The 25,744-nt window shown below is 42.2% G+C and overlaps 1 protein-coding gene across 3 annotated transcripts in view; it reads right to left on the bottom strand.

Annotated features, from left to right (window-relative positions):
- The window catches only part of TBL1X (transducin beta like 1 X-linked), a 561,477-nt gene that overhangs the window by 7,554 nt on the left and 528,179 nt on the right, over positions 1-25,744 (bottom strand). For all 3 annotated transcript variants that reach the window (XM_069761581.1, XM_069761583.1, XM_069761582.1), the window contains 4 exons: positions 24,867-24,988; positions 22,345-22,419; positions 10,231-10,358; positions 9,842-10,007 (listed from right to left, as the gene is read on the bottom strand). In XM_069761581.1, the coding sequence (XP_069617682.1) occupies positions 9,842-10,007; positions 10,231-10,358; positions 22,345-22,419; positions 24,867-24,988 (491 nt within the window). The remainder of the gene's footprint in view (positions 1-9,841; positions 10,008-10,230; positions 10,359-22,344; positions 22,420-24,866; positions 24,989-25,744) is intronic.

Below are 25,744 nucleotides of genomic sequence, written 5' to 3'. Positions count from 1 at the left end.
CGATCTGAATGGCCAAAGACATAGACTCATTCAGACCAGCAGGCGAGGGAAATCCCACCATGACATCCTTAAGGGCTTCAGAAAGACCCTTTCTGAAAATTGCCGCCAGGGCACATTCATTCCACTGAGTAAGCACAGACCACTTTCTAAACTTCTGACAATACACCTCCGCTTCATCCTGACCCTGACACAAAGCCAGCAGGATTTTCTCTGCCTGATCCACTGAATTTGGCTCATCATAAAGCAATCCAAGCGCCAGAAAAAACACATCAACATCACGCAATGCAGGATCTCCTGACGCAAGAGAAAATGCCCAGTCTTGAGGGTCACCACGTAACAAAGAAATAATGATTTTTACCTGTTGAACAGGGTCACCAGAGGAGCGGGGTTTCAAAGCTAGAAACAGTTTACAATTATTTTTGAAATTCAAGAACCTAGATCTATCCCCAGAAAATAAGTCAGGAATAGGAATTCTAGGCTCTAACATAGGATTCTGAACCACAAAATCTTGAATGTTTTGTACCCTTGCAGTGAGATGATCCACACAAGAGGACAAACCTTGAATGTCCATACCTACACCTGTGTCCTGAACCACCCAAAGGTCTAGGGGAAAAGAAAGACAAAACACAGTGCAAAGAAAAAAAAATGGTCTCAGAAGTTCTCTTATCCCTCTATTGAGATGCATTAATACTTTGGGCCAGCAGTACTGTTATGACCTGGTGGTTAGGAGCACTCGGAATGACCTGATAATTAAACCTCATACAGGACGAGCTCTGGGATGTGGGAGCTCTGCTGACCGCAAGCCCTAATCCTATCACACACACTAGAAATAGCCGTGGAGCGCTCCTGACCAGACCTAGGCGCCTCGTCACAGCCTAAGAACTATCTAGCCCTAGAGATAGAAAATAAAGCCTACCTTGCCTCAGAGAAATTCCCCAAAGGTAAAGGAAGCCCCCCACATATATTTACTGTGAGTAAAGATGAAAGTCACAAACGCAGAAATGAAACAGGTTTCAGCAAAGGGAGGCCAGACTCACTAAATAGACAGAGGATAGGAAAGGTAACTTTGTGATCAGCACAAAAACCTACAAAAGACCACGCAGAGTGTGCAAAAAAGACCTCCGCACCGACTCACGGTGCGGAGGGGCCTCTCTGCATCCCAGAGCTTCCAGCTAGCAAGACAAAAATAATGAAAACCAGCTGGACAAGAAAACAGAGAACAAAATAAGACAATAAGGAACTTAGCTTCTGCAGGAGAAGGCAGGTCACCAGAGAGATCCAGGAGCGAACTGAACGAATGCAAAAACATTGACAGCTGGCATGGAGTAACGATCTGAGAGGAGTAAAATAGAGCAGCCAACCAAAGGATAAGCCACGTCACCTGTGTAAGGAACCTCAGAAGCAGCAGCTTCACTCATAGCCACCAGAGGGAGCCCATAGACAGAACCCGCCGAAGTACCATTCACGACCACAGGAGGGAGCCCGACAACAGAATTCACAACAACCACTTCCGGTAAACATCAATGGAGTTTCTTACAATGCTCTGCTGGAATTTTAGACCATTCTTCTTTGGCAAACTGCTCCAGGTCCCTGATATTTGAAGGGTGCCTTCTCCAAACTGCCATATTTAGATCTCTCCACAGGTGTTCTATGGGATTCAGGTCTGGACTAATTGCTGGCCACCTTAGAAGTCTCCAGTGCTTTCTCTCAAACCATTTTCTAGTGCTTTTTGAAGTGTGTTTTGGGTCATTGTCCTGCTGGAAGACCCATGACCTGTGAGGGAGACCCAGCTTTCTCACACTGGGCCCTACATTATGCTGCAAAATTTGTTGGTAGTCTTCAGACGTCATAACGCCATGCAGACGGTCAAGCAGTCCAGTGCCAGAGGCAGCAAAGTAACCCCAAAACATCAGGGAACCTCCGCCATGTTTGACTGTAGGGACCGTGTTCTTTTCTTTGAATACCTCTTTTTTTCTCCTGTAAACTCTATGTTGATGCCTTTGCCCAAAAAGCTCTACTTTTGTCTCATCTGACCAGAGAACATTCTTCCAAAATGTTTTAGGTTTTTTCAGGTGTTTTGGCAAACTCCAGCTTGGCTTTTTTATGTCTCGGGGTAAGAAGTGGGGTCTTCCTGGGTCTCTTACCATACAGTCCCTTTTCATTCAGACGCCGACAGATAGTATGGGTTGACACTGTTGTACACTCGGACTGCAGGGCAGCTTGAACTTGTTTGGATGTTAGTCGAGGTTCTTTATCCAACATCCGCACGATTTTGCCTTGAAATCTCTTGTCAATTTTTCTTTTCCATCCACATCTAAGGAGGTTAGCCACAGTGCCATGGGCTTTAAACTTCTTGATGACACTGCGCACGGTAGACACAGGAACATTCAGGTCTTTGGAGATGAACTTGTAGCCTTGAGATTGCTCATGCTTCCTCACAATTTGGTTTCTCATGTCCTCAGACAGTTCTTTGGTCTTCTTTCTTTTCTCCATGCTCAATGTGGTACACACAAGGACACAGGACAGAGGTTGAGTCAACTTTAATCTATGTCAACTGGCTGCAAGTGTAATTTAAGGTACCGTCACACTTAGCGACGCTGCAGCGATACCGACAACGATCCGGATCGCTGCAGCGTCGCTGTTTGGTCGCTGGAGAGCTGTCACACAGACCGCTCTCCAGCGACCAACGATGCCGGTAACCAGGGTAAACATCGGGTAACTAAGCGCAGGGCCGCGCTTAGTAACCCGATGTTTACCCTGGTTACCATCCTAAAAGTAAAAAAAAACAAACACTACATACTTACCTACAGCCGTCTGTCCTCCAGCACTGTGCTCTGCACTCCTCCTGTACTGTCTGTGTGAGCACAGCGGCCGGAAAGCAGAGCGGTGACGTCACCGCTCTGCTTTCCGGCTGACCGACGCTCACAGCCAGAGCAGGAGGAGTGCAGAGCACAGCGCTGGAGGACAGACGGCTGTAGGTAAATATGTAGTGTTTGTTTTTTTAACTTTTAGGATGGTAACCAGGGTAAACATCGGGTTACTAAGCGCGGCCCTGCGCTTAGTTACCCGATGTTTACCCTGGTTACCAGTGAAGACATCGCTGAATCGATGTCACACACGCCGATTCAGCGATGTCTGCGGGGAGTCCAGCGACGAAACAAAGTTCTGGACTTTCTTCCCCGACCAGCGACAGCACAGCAGGGGCCTGATCGCTGCTGCCTGTCACACTGGACGATATCGCTAGCGAGGACGCTGCAACGTCACGGATCGCTAGTGATATCGTCTAGTGTGACGGTACCTTTAGTTATTGCGAACACCTGCTAGGTGCCAAAGGTAAGTTACAGGTGCTGTTAATTACACAAATTAGAGAAGCATCACATGATTTTTCGAACAGTGCCAATACTTTTGTCCACCCCCTTTTTTATGTTTGGAGTGGAATTATATTGAATTTGGCTTTAGGACAATTCTTTTTGTGATTTTTTCATTTAAGACAAATTAAATGAAGATAATAATACCAAATAATTTGTGTTTGCAATCATTTTCAGGAAGAAAATGAGTATTATCTGACAGAATTGCATGGGTGTTAATACTTTTGGCCATGACTGTAGGTGATAAATGTATGAGCAGTGGGAGTTGAGACCCCTTTGATCGCTAGAATATGTGTTTCTAATATGAATGGACTAGGAGTTTGTAAGTGTGGCCATTGCTCCTTTTACTTCTGTGGGTGCGATAATGATGATATGTGACCATGCAGAGATGGCCACACATGTGCACAACCATTCTATACAAATGAGGACACATGACCACCATTCTCGCAATCTATGGAGGTCACAACTATCCTGTGGATATCGGTTGATCATGACATAGACCCTTCAAGTTCATTGTTTCTGCAAGGTTGAAGACAGAATGAAAAACATTGCGCATGAAGGATTTGAGAAATGTACAGGCCCATCCTACATTGATTGTATCATGGAGATTGCAATTCTCTGGTATAGTATTGTTGGTAAACCAAAAAAAAATCACTAGAAATTTCTGAACATGTACTGCAATTTTTAGTGTTAATATTACAGCGTACCAATAAGCTGAAGCATTATTAATATGATTTTTGCTTTTCCAGCAGGGGCGTAGCTAGAGGGGGTACTGAAGTAGACCTGTTACTGTTTTATTTTCTTATTCCAGCAGAGACATAACTATAGATGGTGTAGAGGTAGCAGTCACTCTGGACCCTAGTACCTGAGGTGGCCCAAAGACCCCACTGTTACAAAAACAAACATCACTATTTTAATCTGGCATATGATTGATGAGTCCCCTTTAACAGATTTTGAATCAGGGGTCCAGTAACTTCATGTTACAGATGGGGCATTTGCCACCATTACAGACTGCTGTTAATAATGTTCTGTACCACACCATTTACAATATGTCTATATTGCAGCTGATGTGATTTATCTGGACTTTGCAAAGGCATTTGATACTGTTCCACATAACAGACTTATACTGAAGCTACAGAAGCAAGGACTGGGGAGAAACAATATGCAAACGGATAAGGAATTGGCTTAAAGACAGGAACAAAGAGTCGTCGTAAATGGTATGTTCCCTAAATGGGATACAGTCAGCAGTGGAGACCGCAGGGATCTGTGCTAATACCAATTCTTTTTAATGTCTTTACTAATGACCTTGTTGCGGATGGGATTGAGAGTAAAGTGTCAGTCTCAAACTATGTGAGATATTAAAATCTGACCTTGACATTACAATACTGAAAAATGATCTGGATAAGATGTCTGCATGGGCAAACACTTGGCAAATGAGGTTTAATGTAGATAAATGTGGAGTAATCCACCCAGGAAGGAGTAATCCTATTGCTGTATATACATTAAATGGGAGCATACTTGGGACTACAGAACAGGAGAAGGACTTGAGTATTGTGGTTATAAGTAAGCTGAGTAGCAGTACTCAATTTCAAGCAGCAGCTGCAAAAACAAACAAGATTTTAGGGAGTATAAAAAGATAGATAAAATCCTGCGATCCCAACAAATTGTTACCCCGCTTGTGAGGCCACACCTAAAATATGGGATCAAGTTTTCAAGTTTCGGGCTTCAGATTTTAAAAAAGATATTCAGAAGTTAGAATCACTTCAAAGTCGGTCAACTAGATTATTACAGGGGATGGAAGGCGTGTCATATGATGAGAGGTTGGAAAAGATGGACTTGTTTAGCTTAGAAAAAGGACATCGCAGAGGAGATCTATATATATATATATATATATATATATATATATATATATATATATATATATATACCTCCCAAGGGGTGTGCTCCTATGACGACAGGCAGGCCCTATGTGTCTTCCTGGTTGCACCACATGGAGGATGTCCATGTGTGAGACTGAAGCTGGCTGGAGCTGCTGAAGGTCCAGGAGACACCAAGGGTCTGGATTATGGACAGGAGCCAGAGGAAGCCAGGCTGGAAACCTGAGGTACTGTTAGCCAGGTAATCCAGAGCCTGGGGCATTGTGTTCTGACCGAAATCAGACATTGGAACTGTGCCAACGGAACCGGATTGGAATAGACTGTTTGTGGGTTCTGGGTTGTTCACATGCCTACCAGGGCTTATAGAGTGGTTTATGGGGCTTAAATAAACCCCCTTGTTTTGGACTTGCTTAAAAGAGAATCTGCTTCTGTGTATTCAAATATCGCTGCCATGCGAGTATACCCCGACCCGCTAGTGATCGCTACGTCAGATGTGGTGGAGACTGCTAAGGGCATTCTTGTAGCCTTGCTGCTAGGGGCAAAGGATGAGGCCTACAAACTTGGTTAATGGGGCAACGGACGAGGTGCATGTCTTCTGGATTCTGCAGCAGTGCAGCCTGGTTGCTAGGGGCAATGATACCACTGCAACAGCACACGCGGAAGCAGGCATCTGGCTGCGGCTCAGTGGAGGCCATGAAGAGTAAAGCTGCATGCGGTAACTCGGTGGGGTTACAAAGGTTTCAAGAGCATCAACCCAGGTTTGCTGTGGCTCGGAGAAGCGTGCCAGGACCTGGAGTGACCACAGAAGGAGTTGTGGAAAATGCATGGTGTGGATCGGTGTGCAGTCCCAGGAGGTCCAGTGACAGCCATGGAAGGCAAAGCAGCCATTTGTGAAGCGGTTTGCAGGGACGCTCTTGAGGAGTTCTATCACTCTGTGATCCATGGGCATCTGCAGGAGTCCCAAAAAGGGGCGGAATCTCAAAAGGGGTAGTTGCTCAAAAGGGGCGGAGTTCCAAAAGGGGCAGTATCTCAAAAAGGGGTAGTTGCCCAAAAGGGGGCAGTGTTCCAAAAGGGGGCGGTGTCCCATAAGGGGGCGGTATCCCAAAAGAGGGCAGTTGCTCAAAAGGGGGCAGAGTCCCAAAAGGGGGCGGTATCCGAAAAAGGGTAGTTGCCCAAAATGGGGCGGAATCCCAAAATAGGTGGTATCCCAAAAGGGGGTGGTTGCCCCAAAGGGGGTGGAGTCTCAAAAGGGGGTAGGTGACCGAAAGGGAGCAGGGAATCCCAAAAAGTGGTGGCGCAGACAAACTGTTGCCAGGGACAAGTGTACTATGTGTGTCCAGTCTGTCGTATGAACTACTCACCGGGCATGGGGCTACGTGAGTGTGCCCTGCAGATGGATGCAGAGGGCTTGGTTGGACTGGTCGATTCTGGGAGTTTGGTGACCCTAGTGGGGCTACCCAAATGTATATATACTACCCAAAAGGAAGATCTGGGTCATCTGCATCTATGGGGACATTAAAGACTATCCCGTGTCCAGGGTGATCCTTGAGACCGCCAATGTCATTGCCAGACATGATGTTGTGGTAGTCCTGAACTTATCCTATCCAGTGGTAGTAGGCCGGGACTCTAGGCTGTTCCTGGATTTGTTGGAGAAGGAAGCTCCTCTACAGCAGGAGAATGAAGGGCTCTATGGTGATGGAGATGGGTACATTACGCCACTTACACCTCTCAACATTGATGGTTCAGAAGAAGGGGTGACCAGAGGAAGGTATGTATTTCCCAACGTACTGACCTGACATCACCTGTAGTGTACCATGGTATGACTGGGAGTGATGGGGAAGCAAAAAAGAGGGGAGCTGACTCCCAGTAAGGCTACTTTCACACTTCTGTTTTCTGGGGTCCGTCGTGGTGCAGCAAAATGATGTATCGATGGACGTCATGAAAATATGTAAAAACGTGTGCGACGGATCCAGTGTAATGACGGATCCGTCGTAGAGAAATTCTGGGAATTTAATGTCTGGGGACGAGAGAGAGAGAGACTTTTTCCCGGACTAGAAAATCCTTCTGGGCATGCTCAGCAGGGAAAAACTGGATCCGTCGCTGGATTCCAGTGTGTGACAGTCAGCTGCGTCCATAGGCTTCCATTGTAGCCGACGACGGGCAGCGCAGGATCCGTCGCTGAACGATTTTCCGACGTGCACATAAAGCGTTACAATGAACGTTTTCTCTGCACGACGGACCACTATTTTATGAGGGATCAAGTGCACGACGGATGAAACGGATGGCCATCCATCACAATCCGTCGCTAATACAAATCTATGGGAAAATGCAGGATCCTGCATTCTCAAAAATCGACGGATTGTGATGGATCTGAAAAGACGGAAGTGTGAAAATAGCCTTAGAGAGCAACTGAAGGGTTCACCATACTGTGGGGTGTGACACAGACTCTGAGGTTGATGGTGACTATATAAACTGACAGGAGTACAGTAAGGAAGGGCCCAACAAGGACGGCAAATCCTCCCATCGCCGAAGTAGCAAGGGCCACAAAGAAGTGATCCAACTGACTCTTGTTGAGGATGAGCGGACAGTTGATAATGCCATGGGTGAAGAAGTGGAGAAGGTTGGAGACTACAAAGACCCTGAGAGTGAAGAAGTTCGATTTTTTTCATGTACCCATAGCCTTCCATTGCCGATTTTTATCTGACTCTTGGATCAAAATTGGACATGGTTCAATATTTTTAAACAGACCACTCAATCTGAGTTAAAAATTGGACATCTAAACAGCCCAATGTAGAACACAGAGATAGTTATCAGTTACTGTATGAGATAAACTGATGTCTGAACACGCCCTAACAGTGGCATACATGCGTGGTCAAAATTGTTGGTACCTCTCATTTAATGACAGAAAAACCCACAATGGTCACAGAAATAACTTGAATCTGACAAAAGTAATAATAATTAAAAAATCAATGAAAATTAGCAAATGAAAGTCAGACATTGCAAAGCTCATGAAATATGCCAGGACAGAAATGATGGTACCCTTAACTTAATATTTTGTTGCACAACCTTTTGAGGCAATCACTGTAATTAAACGATTCCTGTAACTGTCAATGAGACTTCTGCACCTCTCGACAGGTATTTTGACCCACTCCTCAAGAGCAAACTGTTCCAGTTGTCTTGTGTTTGAAGGTTGCCTTTTCCAGACGGCATGTTTCAGCTCTTTCCAAAGATGCTCAATAGGTTTTAGGTCAGGGCTCATAGAAGGCCACTTCAGAATAGTCCAATATTTTCCTCTGAGCCATTCTTGGATGTTTTTAGCTGTGTGTTTTGGGTCATTATCCTGTTGCAAGACCAATGACCTATGACTGAGACCAAGCTTTCTGACAGTGGGCTGCACATTTCTCTCTATAATCCCTTGATAGTGTTGAGATTTCATTGTACTCTGCACAGATTCTAGACACCCTGTGCAAGATGCAGCAAAGCAGCCCCAGAACATAACAGAGCCTCCTCCATATTTCACAGTAGGGACAGTATTTTTTACGTGATATGCTTCGTTTTTCTATCTGTGAACATAGAGCTGATGTGCCTTGCCAAAAAGTTCCATTTTTGTCTCATCTGTCCATATGACATTCTCCCAGAAGCTTTGTGGCTTGTCAACATGTAGTTTGGCAAATTTCAGTCTAGCTTTTTATGATATTTTTTCAACAATGGTGCCCTTCTTGGTCGTCTCCCATGATGTCCACTTTGGCTCATACAACAACGGATGGTGCAATCTGACACTGATGTTCCTTGAGTTTGAAGTTCACCTATAATCTGTTTAGAAGTTTTTCTGAGCTCTTTTGTTACCATTCTTGTTATCCATCTCTTTGATTTGTCATCAATTTTCCTTCTGCGCTCACGACCAGGGAGGTTGGCTACAATCCCATGGATCATATAAATAAAATATAATAAAATAATATGTGTAACTGTAGTCACAGGAACATCAAGCTGCTTGGAGATAGTCTTATAACTTTTACCTTTAACATGTTTGTATATAATTTTCTTTCTAATTTCCTGAGACAACTCTTTCCTTCGCTTCCTCTGGTGCATGTTGAGTGTGATAAACACCAAACAGCACAGTGAGTATCTATAGCTCTAAATACAGGCCTACTCACTGATTCCACGACTGTAGACACCTGTGCTGTGTTAGTGGACACACCTTGATGTAACATGTCCATTTTGTCCCATTATTTTCAGGGGTACCATCATTTCTGTCTAGGCCTATTTCATGAGTTTTATTTTTTTTAAATTCTGTGGAACCATGGTTGAAAAGCAATGTCTGACTTTTATTTGTTCATTTTCATAGATTTTTTATTTATTATTACTTTTATTACTTTAGTATTACTTTTGCCAACAATTTTGACCACGTTTGTATGTCAGCCGTAGGCTATAATGTTGTTTCTTTAAATACATCTGCTAAGACTATTAATAAGCTCAGCACATGTATATCAAAATAAATGCCTTTGACAAATGACATAAAGTGGTATCCATCACGAATGGGCTCCCAAAAAAATAATAAAAAAACATGGTGTCAACATTTCCTAACATTAAACCTACCTGAGTGTTCCATATATGTACGCATTTGTCAAATGAGCCACTGGCCAGATACTTTCCATCAGGACTAAAGGCTACGCTATAGACAGGTTCTTGATGTTTGGTTAATGTGTGAATGCAAACGCCTCTCTCAACATCCCAAAGCCGGACTGTTGAATCAAATGATGCACTGTAACCAAATAGGACAACAAGCTGAATTTTGCTGAACACTCATGTATTATTAATCGCAGAAAAGTCATAAAAATATATACCGTAGGTCACATCAGGTTGCTACTTAAACCAGATCTATAATTGTACAGAAAGCCAAAGTATAAACTGTATATTGCAAAGACAATCAGTATAAATATGCACAGAATATATATTATCAGTATGCAATCGCTTCTGTGTTTTACCTTGCTAACATTATGTTTGCGTTTGGATTGCTGGTTCCAGGACCCGTCGGACTCCACTTGATTGTGTAAATTTCTTTATTGTGGGCCTGCAGGTCATGTACACATACATCTTGCTTCATACTCCAGATCTACAATAAATTCATAAACAATGTTAATGTTGAAGTCTCCAAAATTAATATCTGCACATAATGTGGAGAACTTAAGGACAATTGTGTCAACCAAGTTTATTATGGCATGGCTTAAAAAAATAAGTTTTGAAAAAGTCTTGATTTGTCTCCATTGTTACAGACTACAAATGTAGACAATGTGTAGTTTGATTTGGCAGACATTTGCTCATTTACAAATGGTAGAAAGGGAGGGGGATTTAATTAATGACAACCATCAAAAAAATGATTCAATGCAAACTCTACTTTATCTCTCAAAAAACCAAAGCAGCGGGACGCCTGTGCACAGATTTATAATTAAATGTAAATTAAATTTATCCAAAAATATTATTTCAGAGGGTTACATCAAGCAACATCAACTAAAATAAGGGTATGTTCACACGTTCCTGATTTCCATCCTTTTTTTTTCAGGACTGTTTTTTAAAAAACTGCAGCTCTTAGCAGAAAACACAGGTCCTTTTTTTGGTCCTTTTTTGGTCCTTTTTTGATGCGTTTTTTGATGCAGTTTTCTAGCCAGAGTCTGTGTATTTTCTAGGAATTTTTTTAGGGTTAAAATGGCTGAAAATATCCTAACCCTACCCCTAACCCTAACCCTACCCCTAACCCTACCCCTAACCCTACCCCTATTCTAACCTTAGTGAAAAAAAAAAAAAAAATTCTTTATTTTTTTATTGTCCCTACCTATGGGGGTGACAAAGGGGGGGGGGGGGTCATTTACTATTTTTTTTATTTTGATCACTGAGATAGGTTATATCTCAGTGATCAAAATGCACTTTGTAACGAATCTGCCAGCCGGCAGATTCGGCGGGCGCACTGCGCATGCGCCCGCCATTTTGCAAGATGGCGGCGCCCAGGGAGAAGACGGCCGGACGGACACCGGGAGGCCGGGTAAGTATAAGGGGGGGAGATTAGGGCACGGAGGGGGGCATCGGAGCACGGGGGGGGGCATCGGAGCACGGGGGGGTGACATCGGAGCACGGGGGAGGGGCATCGGAGCATGGGGGGGTGGGATCGGGGCAGCCACACTCCACCCACGCACTTCCGCCCGCTTCCCCGCACTTCCTGCTGCAGCGGTTCTGCACCACGAACCGCAATAAAACCCGCAGATCTATTTTTGATCTGCGGGTTTTACTGCGGGTTTGACTTCACAATGGAGGTCTATGGGTGCAGAACCGCTGCTGTTTTACAAAAAGAAGTGACATGGTACTTCTTTTTTACCGCAGCTAATCAGTGCGGTTTTTTTTTTCAATTCAGGACCATGTGCACAGTGGGTCCTGTTTTCCATAGGGTACAGTGTACTGTACCCTGCATGGAAAACAGCCGCGGAACCGCAGCGGCAAAACCGCTGCGTTTCCGTGGTAAAAAACGCACTGTGTGAACATGGCCTAAGGAGGTTTATAGAAGAGTCTCTGGGAGCAATAAACACTGCCCAAAAAAATAAAGGGAACACTTAAAAACAAAATGTAACTCCAAGTCAATAACACTTCTGGGAAATCAACCTGTCCAGCTATGAAGCAACACTGATTATACTTCTTAAGCAACACTGATACCTTCTTCTCCACGGTATTCACGGTGGAAAATGAAATGCTAGGTGAAATCCCAAGAAACAATGAAAACCCTATATTAAGGGTCACCAATCTAACCCAAGAAGAGGTGCGAAACCGGCTAAATAAGATTAAAATAGATAAATCTCCGGGTCCGGATGGCATACACCCACGAGTACTAAGAGAACTAAGTAATGTAATAGATAAACCATTATTTCTTATTTTTAGTGACTCTATAGCGACAGGGTCTGTTCCGCAGGACTGGCGCATAGCAAATGTGGTGCCAATATTCAAAAAGGGCTCTAAAAGTGAACCTGGAAATTATAGGCCAGTAAGTCTAACCTCTATTGTTGGTAAAATATTTGAAGGGTTTCTGAGGGATGTTATTCTGGATTATCTCAATGAGAATAACTGTTTAACTCCATATCAGCATGGGTTTATGAGAAATCGCTCCTGTCAAACCAATCTAATCAGTTTTTATGAAGAGGTAAGCTATAGGCTGGACCACGGTGAGTCATTGGACGTGGTATATCTCGATTTTTCCAAAGCGTTTGATACCGTGCCGCACAAGAGGTTGGTACACAAAATGAGAATGCTTGGTCTGGGGGAAAATGTGTGTAAATGGGTTAGTAACTGGCTTAGTGATAGAAAGCAGAGGGTGGTTATAAATGGTATAGTCTCTAACTGGGTCGCTGTGACCAGTGGGGTACCGCAGGGGTCAGTATTGGGACCTGTTCTCTTCAACATATTCATTAATGATCTGGTAGAAGGTTTACACAGTAAAATATCGATATTTGCAGATGATACAAAACTATGTAAAGCAGTTAATACAAGAGAAGATAGTATTCTGCTACAGATGGATCTGGATAAGTTGGAAACTTGGGCTGAAAGGTGGCAGATGAGGTTTAACAATGATAAATGTAAGGTTATACACATGGGAAGAGGGAATCAATATCACCATTACACACTGAACGGGAAACCACTGGGTAAATCTGACAGGGAGAAGGACTTGGGGATCCTAGTTAATGATAAACTTACCTGGAGCAGCCAGTGCCAGGCAGCAGCTGCCAAGGCAAACAGGATCATGGGGTGCATTAAAAGAGGTCTGGATACACATGATGAGAGCATTATACTGCCTCTGTACAAATCCCTAGTTAGACCGCACATGGAGTACTGTGTCCAGTTTTGGGCACCGGTGCTCAGGAAGGATATAATGGAACTAGAGAGAGTACAAAGGAGGGCAACAAAATTAATAAAGGGGATGGGAGAACTACAATACCCAGATAGATTAGCGAAATTAGGATTATTTAGTCTAGAAAAAAGACGACTGAGGGGCGATCTAATAACCATGTATAAGTATATAAGGGGACAATACAAATATCTCGCTGAGGATCTGTTTATACCAAGGAAGGTGACGGGCACAAGGGGGCATTCTTTGCGTCTGGAGGAGAGAAGGTTTTTCCACCAACATAGAAGAGGATTCTTTACTGTTAGGGCAGTGAGAATCTGGAATTGCTTGCCGGAGGAGGTGGTGATGGCGAACTCAGTCGAGGGGTTCAAGAGAGGCCTGGATGTCTTCCTGGAGCAGAACAATATTGTATCATACAATTATTAGGTTCTGTAGAAGGACGTAGATCTGGGTATTTATTATGATGGAATATAGGCTGAACTGGATGGACAAATGTCTTTTTTCGGCCTTACTAACTATGTTACTATGTTACTATGTTACTATGGATCAATTTATCCTGCTATTGTGAAAATAGAACAGAAAACATGTAGAAATGACAGGCAATTAGCAAGAAAACCCCTATAAAGGAGTGGTTCTGCAGGGAGTGACCACAGACCATTTCTCTGCTCTCATCCTTTTTGGCTGTTGTTTTGGTCACTTTTGCATTTTGTCATTGCTCTCACCCCCAGATGTACAGTAGCATGAAGCAGAAGTTGCTCAGATAGTACAGCTCATCCTAGATGGCACATTAATGCGAGCTGTAGCAAGAAGGTTAGCTGTGTCTGTCAGCACAGTGTCCAGAGCATGGAGCAAATAACAGGAGACAGGCCAGTACACCCAGAGATGTGGTGGGGGCCGTAGGAGAGCAACAACACAGCAGTAGGGCTGCTACCACCTCCTCCTTTGTGCAAGGAGGAACAAGAGAAGCAGTGCCAGAGCCCTGCAAAATGACCTCTAGCAGGACACTAACATGTCTGCTCAAACTGTCAGAAACAGACTCCATGAGGGTGGTATGAGGGTCTGATGTCCACAAGTGGGTGATGTGCTTACAGCCCAACACCGTGCAGGGCGATGGGTATTTGCCAGAGAACACCAAAATTGGCAGATTCGACATTGGCACCCTGTGCTCTTCACGGGTGAGAGCAGGTTCACACTGTGCACATGTGACAGATGTGACAGTCTGGAGACACCCTGGATAACGTTTTTCTGCTGCCTGCAACATCCTCCAGCATGGCTGGTTTGGCAGTGTGTCAGTAATAGTGTAGGTAGGCATTTCTTTGGAGGGCCTCCATGTGCTAGCCAGAGGTACCTTTACTGCCATTAGGTACTGGGATGAGAGCCTCAGACCCATTGTGAGAACATATGCAGGTTACTGGGCCCTAGGTTCCTTCTGATCGATGACAGTGCTAGGCCTCATGTGGCTGAAATGTGTCAGCAGTTCCTACATGATGAAGGTACTGATACTTTGGAGTGGCCTGCCCGTTCCCCAGACCTGAATCCAAACAAGCACATCTGGAACATCATGTCTCGCTCCATTCACCAATGCTACGTTGCACCACAGACTGTTCAGGAGTTGACTGATGTTCTAATCCCGGTTTTGAAGGGGATCCCTCAGTGGAACATCCACCGCCTCACCAGTACCATGCCCAGGCGCTTTAGGGAGTTCATAAAGGCACATGGAGGTCACACACATTACTTAGCTTCATTTCCTTGTCTTGAGATATTTCCACTGGAGTTGGATCAGTCTGTATTTTGATTTTCCACTTTGATTTTGAATATCATTCCAAATCCAGACCTCCATGTGATATTCACTTTGATTTATATTGATCATTTTTATGCTTAATTGTTCTCAACGCATTCCACTATGTAATGAATAAAGATTTGCAACTGGAATATTTAATGCAGTGATATCTAGAATAAGGTATTTTAGTGTTCCCTTTATTTTTTTTGAGCAGTGTATGTTTCTATACCCTTTGTTTAAAAATTCGTAGGGGGACATGGGACAAAAATTTAGGTTAAATAGGTTTACTATTTTGAAACAACTGTTTCACTAAATATGTTCTTCTTTATTAGAAGTCCCTGCAGTGATTTGGATAAATCACTTGTACGATATCGAGCCCCACTCTGTCTAGCCTGTCCCTCATAGAGCTCTATGTAGAAAACCCGAACTATGCGCTGATCATAAGAAGAAACCTGAATGAATGATATTATTATGGAGCAACCACAAAAATAAAATCACATGGAGATCGTCTGCCTTATAAACCACATCCTCAGTTCATCGACACACCAGAATCCAAAAGGATTTTGTGGAATGTAATAAAATATTTAAAGGGAATCTGTCACCATGAAAATGCAGTTTAAACTGCAAGCACCATGATATAGAGCAGGGGGAGCTGAGCAGACTAATGTATAGATTTGTGAGAAAGTATTCAGTATAAATTGTGTTTTCATCATTTAAACTTCTGCTCCTTCTAGGGTTTTGTGTCCAGTGGACGGTCCTATCAGTAACTGACAGCCCCTTTTCTATGCACGCTTTTACATAGACAGCTGTCAGTCACTGATAGGACCGTCCACTGGACTCAAAACTCTAGGAATAGCAGAGGTTATCCAAAATGGTTGTCAACCTTTGTGCTTCTCCCGGCATGCCTCTGTAACCTGCACATCATGTTTTAGTCCTAATCCCAAGGAATGGAATTAAGGACTTTTTCACATTCATTCCGACCGGTGAGTGCCACATCTTTTTTTCCCTCAATTTTGTAGTTTCAATTAACTACTTTTGTACAATGCATGTGACAAAGGCTGACATGAGTAGTGGAAACTCACAAAAACATAAGGAGCCAGGAGATGCACAACTAGGAGGAATAAATTCCACTTAAGCAAGCTTTTCTTTCCACTGGCTGCCGGCACTTCCCATCATTTTCAGACTCCAGTCACGTAGAAGAAGCAGTAATACTGGCATGGCAGTGAGTAACTGTGAGGGTGTATCAGCTGTACTCATTCACTTACATTTCTTTGTTCACCACCTATCAAGTCAGATGAACCTTAGAGCATGGAAGACGGACACTGAACTTATATTAATATATATAGAAACACTTCTCCTGTCCAATGTACTGAGGGTTATTCTCAGTGTCTGCTCTTATTCCGTATATACTGTATACACTGCACAGCACCACTTCATTCCTATTTTGATAAGACGATTTCAGCCCATAAAATGATCATTTACTGATTGTATACAAATCAATCAGCGTTCATTTATTAGCCTATTTACACGTGTGGGCATTTATGGGATACCTGGAATATTACGCTGGCCGATTAATTAGGACCAAATGTTCTAAGAAATGTTTTTTCTAGGATTAGGATTATCTAGATGGGCTTTACTATATCTAGTTATATGTGCTAATTCTGGTTCTCAGTATCTGCTCATTTGAATTTTTGAGTCTTATAATTGTTATAATTGTATTTCATCATAAAATTATCTAAATAAAGGAAGAAAGAAATATCTGACTAGAAGATCTAAAAACCATGAACCCAATGAAGCAGTTAACTCTAGAAACCAAATTTTGTCTAAGTCTGAAAACATATGAGTAGGTCTGTACGTACAAGGAGCAGCAGCCGCTACAAAAAACACACAAGTAATATTGCTGTTCTTCCCATCTGACAACCTGGTCTGTCAAAAGAAGTCCCGCTAGCACCATCTGTTTCAAGGCTGTGACAGAACTAGTTTCAAGGGTACAGGTGCTTCTTCCAAAATTAGAATATCATCAAAAAGTTAATTTATTTCAGTGCTTCAATACAAAAAGTGAAACTCATATATTATATAGAGTCATTATAAACGGAGTGATCTATTTCAAGTGCTTATTTCTGTTTATGTTGATGATTATGGCTTATAGCCAATGAAAGCCCAAAAGTCATTATCTCAGTAAATTAGAATAATTAGCAAAAGACACCTGCAAAGGCTTCCTAAGCATTTAAAAATGTCCCTTAGTCTGTTTCGGTAGGTTCCACAATCATGGGGAAGACGGCTGATTTGACAGATGTCCAGAAGGCAGTCATTGACACACTCCACAAGGAGGGTAAGCCACAAAAATCATTGCTAAAGAAGCTGGCTGTTCAGAGTGCTGAATCCAAGCATATTAATGGAAGGTTGAGTGGAAGGAAAATGTGTGATAGAAAAAGGTGCACAAGGAACCTGGATAACCGCAGCCTTGAAAGGATTAAGAAAAGGCCATTGAAAAATTTGGGGGAGATTAACAAGGAGAGGACTTCTCCTGGAGGACACAGGCTACAAGTGTTGCATTCCTTGTGTCAAGCCACTCATGCCCAAAAGACAATGCCAGAAGTGTCTTACCTGAGCCAAGGAGAAAAAGAACTCACCTGTTGCTCAGTGGTTCAAGGTGTTGTTTTTCTGATTAAAGCAAATTTTGCATTTCATTTGGAAATCTAGTTCCCAGAGTCTGGACTAAGAGTGGAGAGGCACACAATCCAAGCTGCTTGAGATGTAGTGTGATGTTTCCACAATCATTGATGGTTTGGGGAGCCATATCATCTGCTGGTGTAGATCCACTGTGTTTTGTCAAGACCAAAGTCAGCGCAGCCATCTACCAGGAAATTTTGGAGCACTTCATGCTTCCCTCTGCTTTTTGGAGATGGAAATTTAATTCTCCAGCAGGACTAGGCACCTGTCCACACTGCCAAAAGTACCAATGCATGGTTTAAAAACAACAGTATCACTGTGCTTGATTGGCTAGCAAACTCACCTGACCTTAACCCCATAGAGAAGATGAAGGACACCAGACCCAACAATGCTGCTGCAGGCTGCTATCAAAGCAACCTGGGCTTCCATAACACCTCAGCAGTGCCAAAGGCTGATCGCCTCCATGCCACGCCGCATTGATGCAGTAATTGATGCAAAAGAAGCCCAGACCAAGTATTGAGTGCAATTACTGAACTTACATTTCAGTAGGCTTACATTTCAGATTTTATAATGATTTTTCAAGCTGGTGTTATAAAGTATTCTAATTTACTGAGATAATGACTTTTGGGTTCTCATTGACTGTAAGCCATAATCATCAACATTAACAGAAATAAACACTTGACTCTGTAATGACTATATATAATACATGAGTTTCACTTTTTGTATTGAAGAACTGAAATAAATTAACTTTTTGATGATATTCTAATTTTGTGAGAAGCACCTGTATATACAGTACTGTATCTCGAGCAGGGTCTGCCATCTGGACAAGCACATGGATCACAGCACTGTTTTCCAGTGATTATGCAAGAATTTTTTAACCTCAACACGGGTTGTAGATTTGATTCCAGTAGAATTTTATAGTAGGGATCTGTAAGTTAGACGGTAGGTAGAGGTCCAGGAAGGGAACAGTTTGTCAGTGGTTGAAAGAATGAGAACTACTGAGTGTTCTGGTATTTTTACAACCTGACCATTGCCAGTGATCATACTGTACCTTACGATACATGGCAGTTTTGCAAAACCCACAAAACATCAGGATCAGCTCATCAAATTCTTCACTGTCTACCAGGGATTGGATCATTTGCCGCAATGATTCTTCTGATCAGAGCTAACGGCATCCTACATGCCTTTGAAGCTGTTATCTTAGGCTGGAGTTTTCCGATTTAAATGAGATCCATGTTTCAAGCATGTATGAAACTGGCCTAAGAAACTATTTGTATGCTAGAAATAATTCAATACCCTCTTACCTAGAAAAATCAATAATACATTTTCTATTTCTGCATTGAGATTAGTAGCCTTCAGAGAACACTACTAGGACTTACCGTAATTAAATATGATCTGTACACGAGCAGTATGATGTCCACCCACACAGGATACGGACCAATGTTATTGGATAAAGCTATTCAGATCGGTAACTTATTTTTTTAACACAGAACGAGTGTCTGTGTAAAAAAACCAGAGCATTCACTATTCTCTTCTAATATTTCGGATGAGGCTCACCTGTTCAAGTCTATTGGAGCGCAAAAAATATGGATTCCATAATAATTAACTGTATTGCTTCTGTTTTTTCTAAATATTATTGCAATTATTAACATGGAAAATTGTACATTTTTTTTTTTACATTTTTGTACATGTTGTTTTAAATTTTACATTTTTAAAAAATGTTTTTTAACGGCTCCAAAAGGGATAAAAATCGTCAGTTTTTTCAGGATGAAAATCAGACAATTATTCATTTGCTCTTCTGAACCCAACCTTAGGCCTTATTCAGATGTCTGTGTTTCACACATGTGGTCCATCATTGCTTTTCACGAACAGAACATGTTCCTATTATAGTCTATGAAGCTCTTCATATACAATAGCTGTATTTTTTTGTGGACCATGTGTCTACAAAATATCAGAGATGTCGTTGTTTTTGATCCTAGTCACTGATAAATATCACCCATAAAATTTGTCTATGGGCCTATGAAAATCACAGATGGCACATGGATGTCATATGTTGTAACATTGCAATGGGTAAGCAATTTTTTTTGCAGCTTAGCAATTATGTGTTTCATAAGAGAGAGAAAATCACGGATGAAACGCTGATAGTAAAAACTGACACACGGACCAAACACTGATAAAAATGTAGTCCAAAACACTAATGAAAATTGGTTGATTTTTTCACATAAGATGCCTGAATGAGGCCTTTCTGAACTGTATTTATGGTGATTATTTTTTAATACAATGTATAGTTAACGCACCACTCCAGCGCCGTTCTTATTTCAGCACGGGAGTGGTGTCACTAATCTAAGTTCCCTGACCAGTGGCGTAACGATCACGGTCGCAGCAACCGGGCCTGTTGATGCCAGCAGAAACTTGACCTGAATGTGCACCCTCGGACACACATGTAGTTGAAGAGTATTGCGGCACACAGACATATCGAGTCAGCCCTCAACAATACACGCTGCTGGACAATCAGAGGCCTGCAGCTGATGTCGGCGTGGATGTGACAGGGCACATGGCAGTGACGTCCCGTCACAAGCCGAAGTCAGCTGCCGGCTTCACTAGAGGACATGTGTGGCATGTGTGGCATGGGTGTGAAGGGAAGGTGAGTATTTATTTAATTATTTTTTTTAAATCAGTGCCCATACTAGTACATGAATTACTATGGGGTGCATTACATTTTATGGATGACTATGGGGTGCATTATACTTTATGGATGACTATGGGTTGCATTACATTTTATGGATGACTATGGGGTGCATTATACTTTATGGATGACTATGGGGTGCATTATACTTTATGGATGACTATGGGGTGCATTACACTTTATGGATGACTATGGGGTGCATTATACTTTATAGATGACTATGGGGTGCATTACACTTTATGGATGACTATGGGGTGCATTACACTTTATGAATGACTATGGGTTGCATTACACTTTATTAATGACTATGGGGTGCATTACACTTTATGAATGACTATGGGTTGCATTACATTTTATGGATGACTATGGGGTGCATTATACTTTATGGATGACTATGGGGTGCATTATACATTATGGATGACTATGGGGTGCATTACACTTTATGGATGACTATGGGGTGCATTATACTTTATAGATGACTATGGGGTGCATTACATTTTATGGATGATTATGGGGTGCATTACACTTTATGGATGACTATGGGGTGCATTATACTTTATAGATGACTATGGGGTGCATTACACTTTATGGATGACTATGGGGTGCATTATACTTTATGAATGACTATGGGGTGCATTATACTTTATGAATGACTATAGGGTGCAACAAACTTTATGGATGACTATGGGGTGCATTACACTTTATGGATGACTATGGGGTGCATTACACTTTATGGATGACTATGGGGTGCATTATACTTTATAGATGACTATGGGGTGCATTATACTTTATAGATGACTATGGGTTGCATTATACTTTATGGATGACTATGGGGTGCATTATACTTTATAGATGACTATGGGGTGCATTATACTTTATGGATGACTATGGGGTGCATTATACTTTATAGATGACTATGGGGTGCATTATACTTTATGGATGACTATGGGGTGCATTATACTTTATAGATGACTATGGGGTGCATTATACTTTATAGATGACTATGGGGTGCATTATACTTTATGGATGACTATGGGGTGCATTATACTTTATAGATGACTATGGGGTGCATTATACTTTATGGATGACTATGGGGTGCATTATACTTTATAGATGACTATGGGGTGCATTATACTTTATGGATGACTATGGGGTGCATTATACTTTATAGATGACTATGGGGTGCATTATACTTTATAGATGACTATGGGTTGCATTATACTTTATGGATGACTATGGGTTGCATTATACTTTATAGATGACTATGGGTTGCATTATACTTCTTGTATGGAGCCCCATGACTTCTTTATACGCCCCAGGTGAAAATAATAGTTTAATTTCTTCTATACAGCGGCAGAACAGGGGACATATACCAAGATGGTGGATATATACACCAGGATGGGACCTAATAATAAGGGACATATAGCAGAATGGGCGACATATATACCAGGATGGTGCCAAGATGAGGGACATACAGTATATACCAGGATGAGGGCGCACATGTATACAGTATATAATTCAGGTTTTGGGGGAGATATTGCACCAGGGCCCATCAGACTTTAGTTACGCCACTGTACCTAACGCCATCTTCAGCTCTTCCCGGCGTTGCTCCGGTCCCATCTGCTATCTCATGCCCACAACTTCTGATTGACCAGAAGTCAGAGGTAACGGTCACAAGCTCTCAATGGAAGTCTACAAGAGCTTCATTTAGGCCTCGTTCTGGGTCTCATAGACTTACATTGAGTTGTGACTTCCTGATTGCCCAGCAAACACTGGAGCACTGGTCACAAACTGCTGGAGAACGACTGGAGGGGTGCCGATAACAGATGAAGATGGCAGCTGGCAAATTCAATAATAGGGACAGGGAACTTACTTTAGTAGCACCACTCCAGCGGTACAATATGCTGGAGTGGTGCTTTAATCATTTAATGGGGTAACAGGTGCATATTTGCACATACAAAATCCAAAAATGTATGTCTCTTACAATTTACTGTCCCCATGTTCCCTAACAAGATTTTCTGTAATGTTTGACCATTAATAATGTTTCCTGCTGAATGAAATCATATTGTTATTCTTACCTTTAGCGTCATATCGTCTGAGCATGAGGCCAGAAGCATCCCTGATGGGTCCCATTTAATAGCATTAACTTCATTCTAAGAGACAAGACAAGGTTATATTATAAAGTGAGATTTCATCCAGCATCCAGGAGAGGGCAGTCACGTATCACGTTACAGCACGCGGTACAACCGTATTAGACATTTTCCTCCTTAGTGTTAACATATGTTCAGTGAGGATTGTACATAAACCTGTTTCTTTTTTCGGGGCAGCACATTGTCTGTAAATTTCCAAGGTTAATGTAAAAGCTGAAGTTGTTAACTTCAGGAAATTACAAAATATCTTTCAGCCAAGAGTGTTAAACACATCCTCGAAAAAGATTAAGGTGTTGGATTTTATTTAGTGGAAAGGTGAATTAAGCACCAGGGAGTAGGCTGGCACGGAATAAATGAAGGATGAGAACTGTAAAAACAACTGAAATAATGCTATTAAGAATAACAGGCCTACCTGGATACGTTTTAAAGGAGAAGTTACACACCACAATTTTTTTTAAAACTACCGGGGATATATAATAAAAGATATATTTTATCTCATCTCATATTATTAAAGACAATAGAACAGCATACAATAGAATTGTGCACGTTTCCGAATAACAAACTTTAGAATTAAAAATATATATTCTATATATAAAACAGGGAGTGTAGCGGTGCTTCTAATGTAAGGTTCCTGTCTTCACCTTCTTTTGGCGCCATCTTGTGACTGTAATTTCTGACTGTCCGGAAGTCAGAATTTAAGCCACAAGCTCTCTGTGCAAGTCTATCAGAGCCAGAATGAGGGTCTCATAGACTTGTATTAGTCGTGACCTCCATCTCACTTCGTGAAACACTGCAATGGTCTGGCAGGTCACAAACCAGTTCGAGGTGAAGTGGTAAAAGGTGAAGACAGAGGCAGATGAGTATAAAAGTAGGGTCAGGGACCTTAGATTTGAAGCACCACTCTAGCGGTAAAATTAAAAAAAAATTCAGAGTGGTGCTTTGAACAGATAGAGCCCTGCCCAATGGTGGGTACATTGCATCTTCATCTGTGATAGACTCTGCTTAGCCCTAACTAGTAGATGTGGTTAGCAGTGTCCGATTCACAGACGTCTTTTGGTCTTCACATCTTTCTGAAAAGTTCTAATCATAGACTTATATTGAGTAGTGACCTCGGGCTTTCCCAGCAAACACTAGAGCAATTCAGCAGGTCACAACCTCCAGGAGACTGACCGGAGTAGTGCCAAGAGCAGAAAAAGACAGCGACTGATGAGTATATCACTTACATTAGTGACACTACTGAAAAACAATCAAAAAGTGTTGGAGTGGTGCTTTAATTTGGCACAGGGGGGTGTGATTAGAAGATACGAGGTAGGACTAGTCCGGGGAATGAGATGCCCCTCCAGACCAGACACCGCAGGTCAAATTTCATTTTTGACACATTGTACTGTTAGTATCTTATATTAAACATCTCATTGGAATAAGGAACTTGGCCTATACACCACCATAGTAGTGGTTGGGAACAGTCAGGCAGGGCCAGACTGGCCATTTGGCAATTCTGGCAAATACCAGAAGGGCCTGCCTGGTTGTGGGCTGCCTTGTCTGCTATGTTGTTAGCAGAATCGGTGTTCTCAAGTCACCCATACTGTTTAGAGCCGTAATGGAGCACAAAGTCACTGACTCCGTCACTTACCCCAGCAGGCCACCGGTATCATTAGAAATATTGGTCTTGAAGTAAATCTTGCTTTCCTCCATCCAGGGTAATATTAGTAATATATTACATCTAGTGCTTGGGGACAGGGACAACATGGGCCTGTGTGATTTCAAATGCCAGGACTGAATTTCAGCCCCAGTCCGTACCTGCAGTCAGGGGACCTAACAGGTGCTCTTTGACTCGGCTTGGCTTATGCCAGCCAGTCATGACAAAGATAGGAGCACCTGTAGAAATAGTGAAGAATAGGATACCCAGAAGAATCAGTGGCACCTGATACCAAATGCTTCCCTCCCAATAAAAATAATAGGTATTTTATTGGTGAAAGTAGGTATTGATATCTCTAGAATTAATATATTCTTATATGACTTTAAAACCAATGATTTGTGCAAACATACTACACATCAAGAGCTTATTACACATTGTATGTTGCGTCTCCCGACATGTGAGTGTCGGCCATTGGCCGCTATTTGATTTGCTTCCTGAAGTTGTTATTGAATTCTGATATCTGCATATATTTCCCTGCAGCATTGTCCCATCTTTCAGATGTTGCCTGTCCTTCAAATACACCTTTAACTATCATTCCTTTGTATGTTAAGGAATCCCAATGTCTTTGGTGAAGGGGCTGAATTTATCAGACCTAATGGCATATTACGAGATTGCAGCCTTCACTTCGATGCAGTTTGTTTATTCTGGTCGCTCCTCATCCTGCAGATGGGAGAATGTTCTTCAGATGTTTTTCAATAGCTATTATTCAGTTATTCTCCTTAAGATGACATTATAAGGATGATGAAATTCTTACTGTATGTCCTTGGAAGGTTTTGACGGGGCGGTCACAACCGAGTCTGCAGACATGAATACACATATCTGTGCTACAAGAGGCAAAGGTGGTATTGTTCTGCCAGTCCACATCCAAAGCGGGAGCTACAGGGGACACACAATACCAAATGTCATCGTTAGAATCTATGTGTAAGCGCAGGCACAGGGAACTATGGAGGTCTGCATGGATTACATTGCCATTTTCTTATGAAAGAGCGTATTATTCCTCTGTCATGTATAAGAAATGCATTCTGCCGGAGTTTATGTAATAGCTGGCTTACTGCCTCCTCAATCAGAATCTGAAGGCATAAATATGGTCTTCCCACAGCTTGGCACAAAAATATAAAAGCGTTTTATGGAGCCAAACTTGTCCCCACACAAATATCGCTTCCTGTACTGTTGGATATGGGAAATGCTAATAAATCAAGTGAGTCTTGTTAAAATGTAGGGAAATCCATAAGAAAACATGTTGATTAAAAGGAACATGTAATCACTTTTGAGAGCATAATATAGGAGCAGAAACCCTGATTTCAGCAATGTGTCACGTACAGGGCTGCGTTTTCCTGTTTCAATACAATCAGTGGTTTATCATCAGGAGATTATCATTACAAGACAACTGGCCCAGTGCCTCCTAGTCCAACCCCACCCCCAGCACTGATTAGCAGCTCCCTAGTGGTGTGGGCGGGATTATATGCAACAACTGAGCTCTGCTACACCTGAAGCAGAGAAAACTGTGATTCTATCATTAATGCTGCACACAGCACACTAAGTGATACATCGCTGGAATCAAGGCCTCAGCCTCTACCTCATGCTGCTGTCAGATTACATAGAAAAATGTGCTGACAGATTCCCTTTAAGATA

The sequence above is a fragment of the Ranitomeya imitator genome, chromosome 3 (genome assembly GCF_032444005.1).
Source record: "Ranitomeya imitator isolate aRanImi1 chromosome 3, aRanImi1.pri, whole genome shotgun sequence".
NCBI classification, from domain to species: domain Eukaryota; kingdom Metazoa; phylum Chordata; class Amphibia; order Anura; family Dendrobatidae; genus Ranitomeya; species Ranitomeya imitator.
The sequence above is the reverse complement of the archived record's forward strand: the minus strand, read 5'-3'. Positions and strand labels throughout refer to the sequence as shown.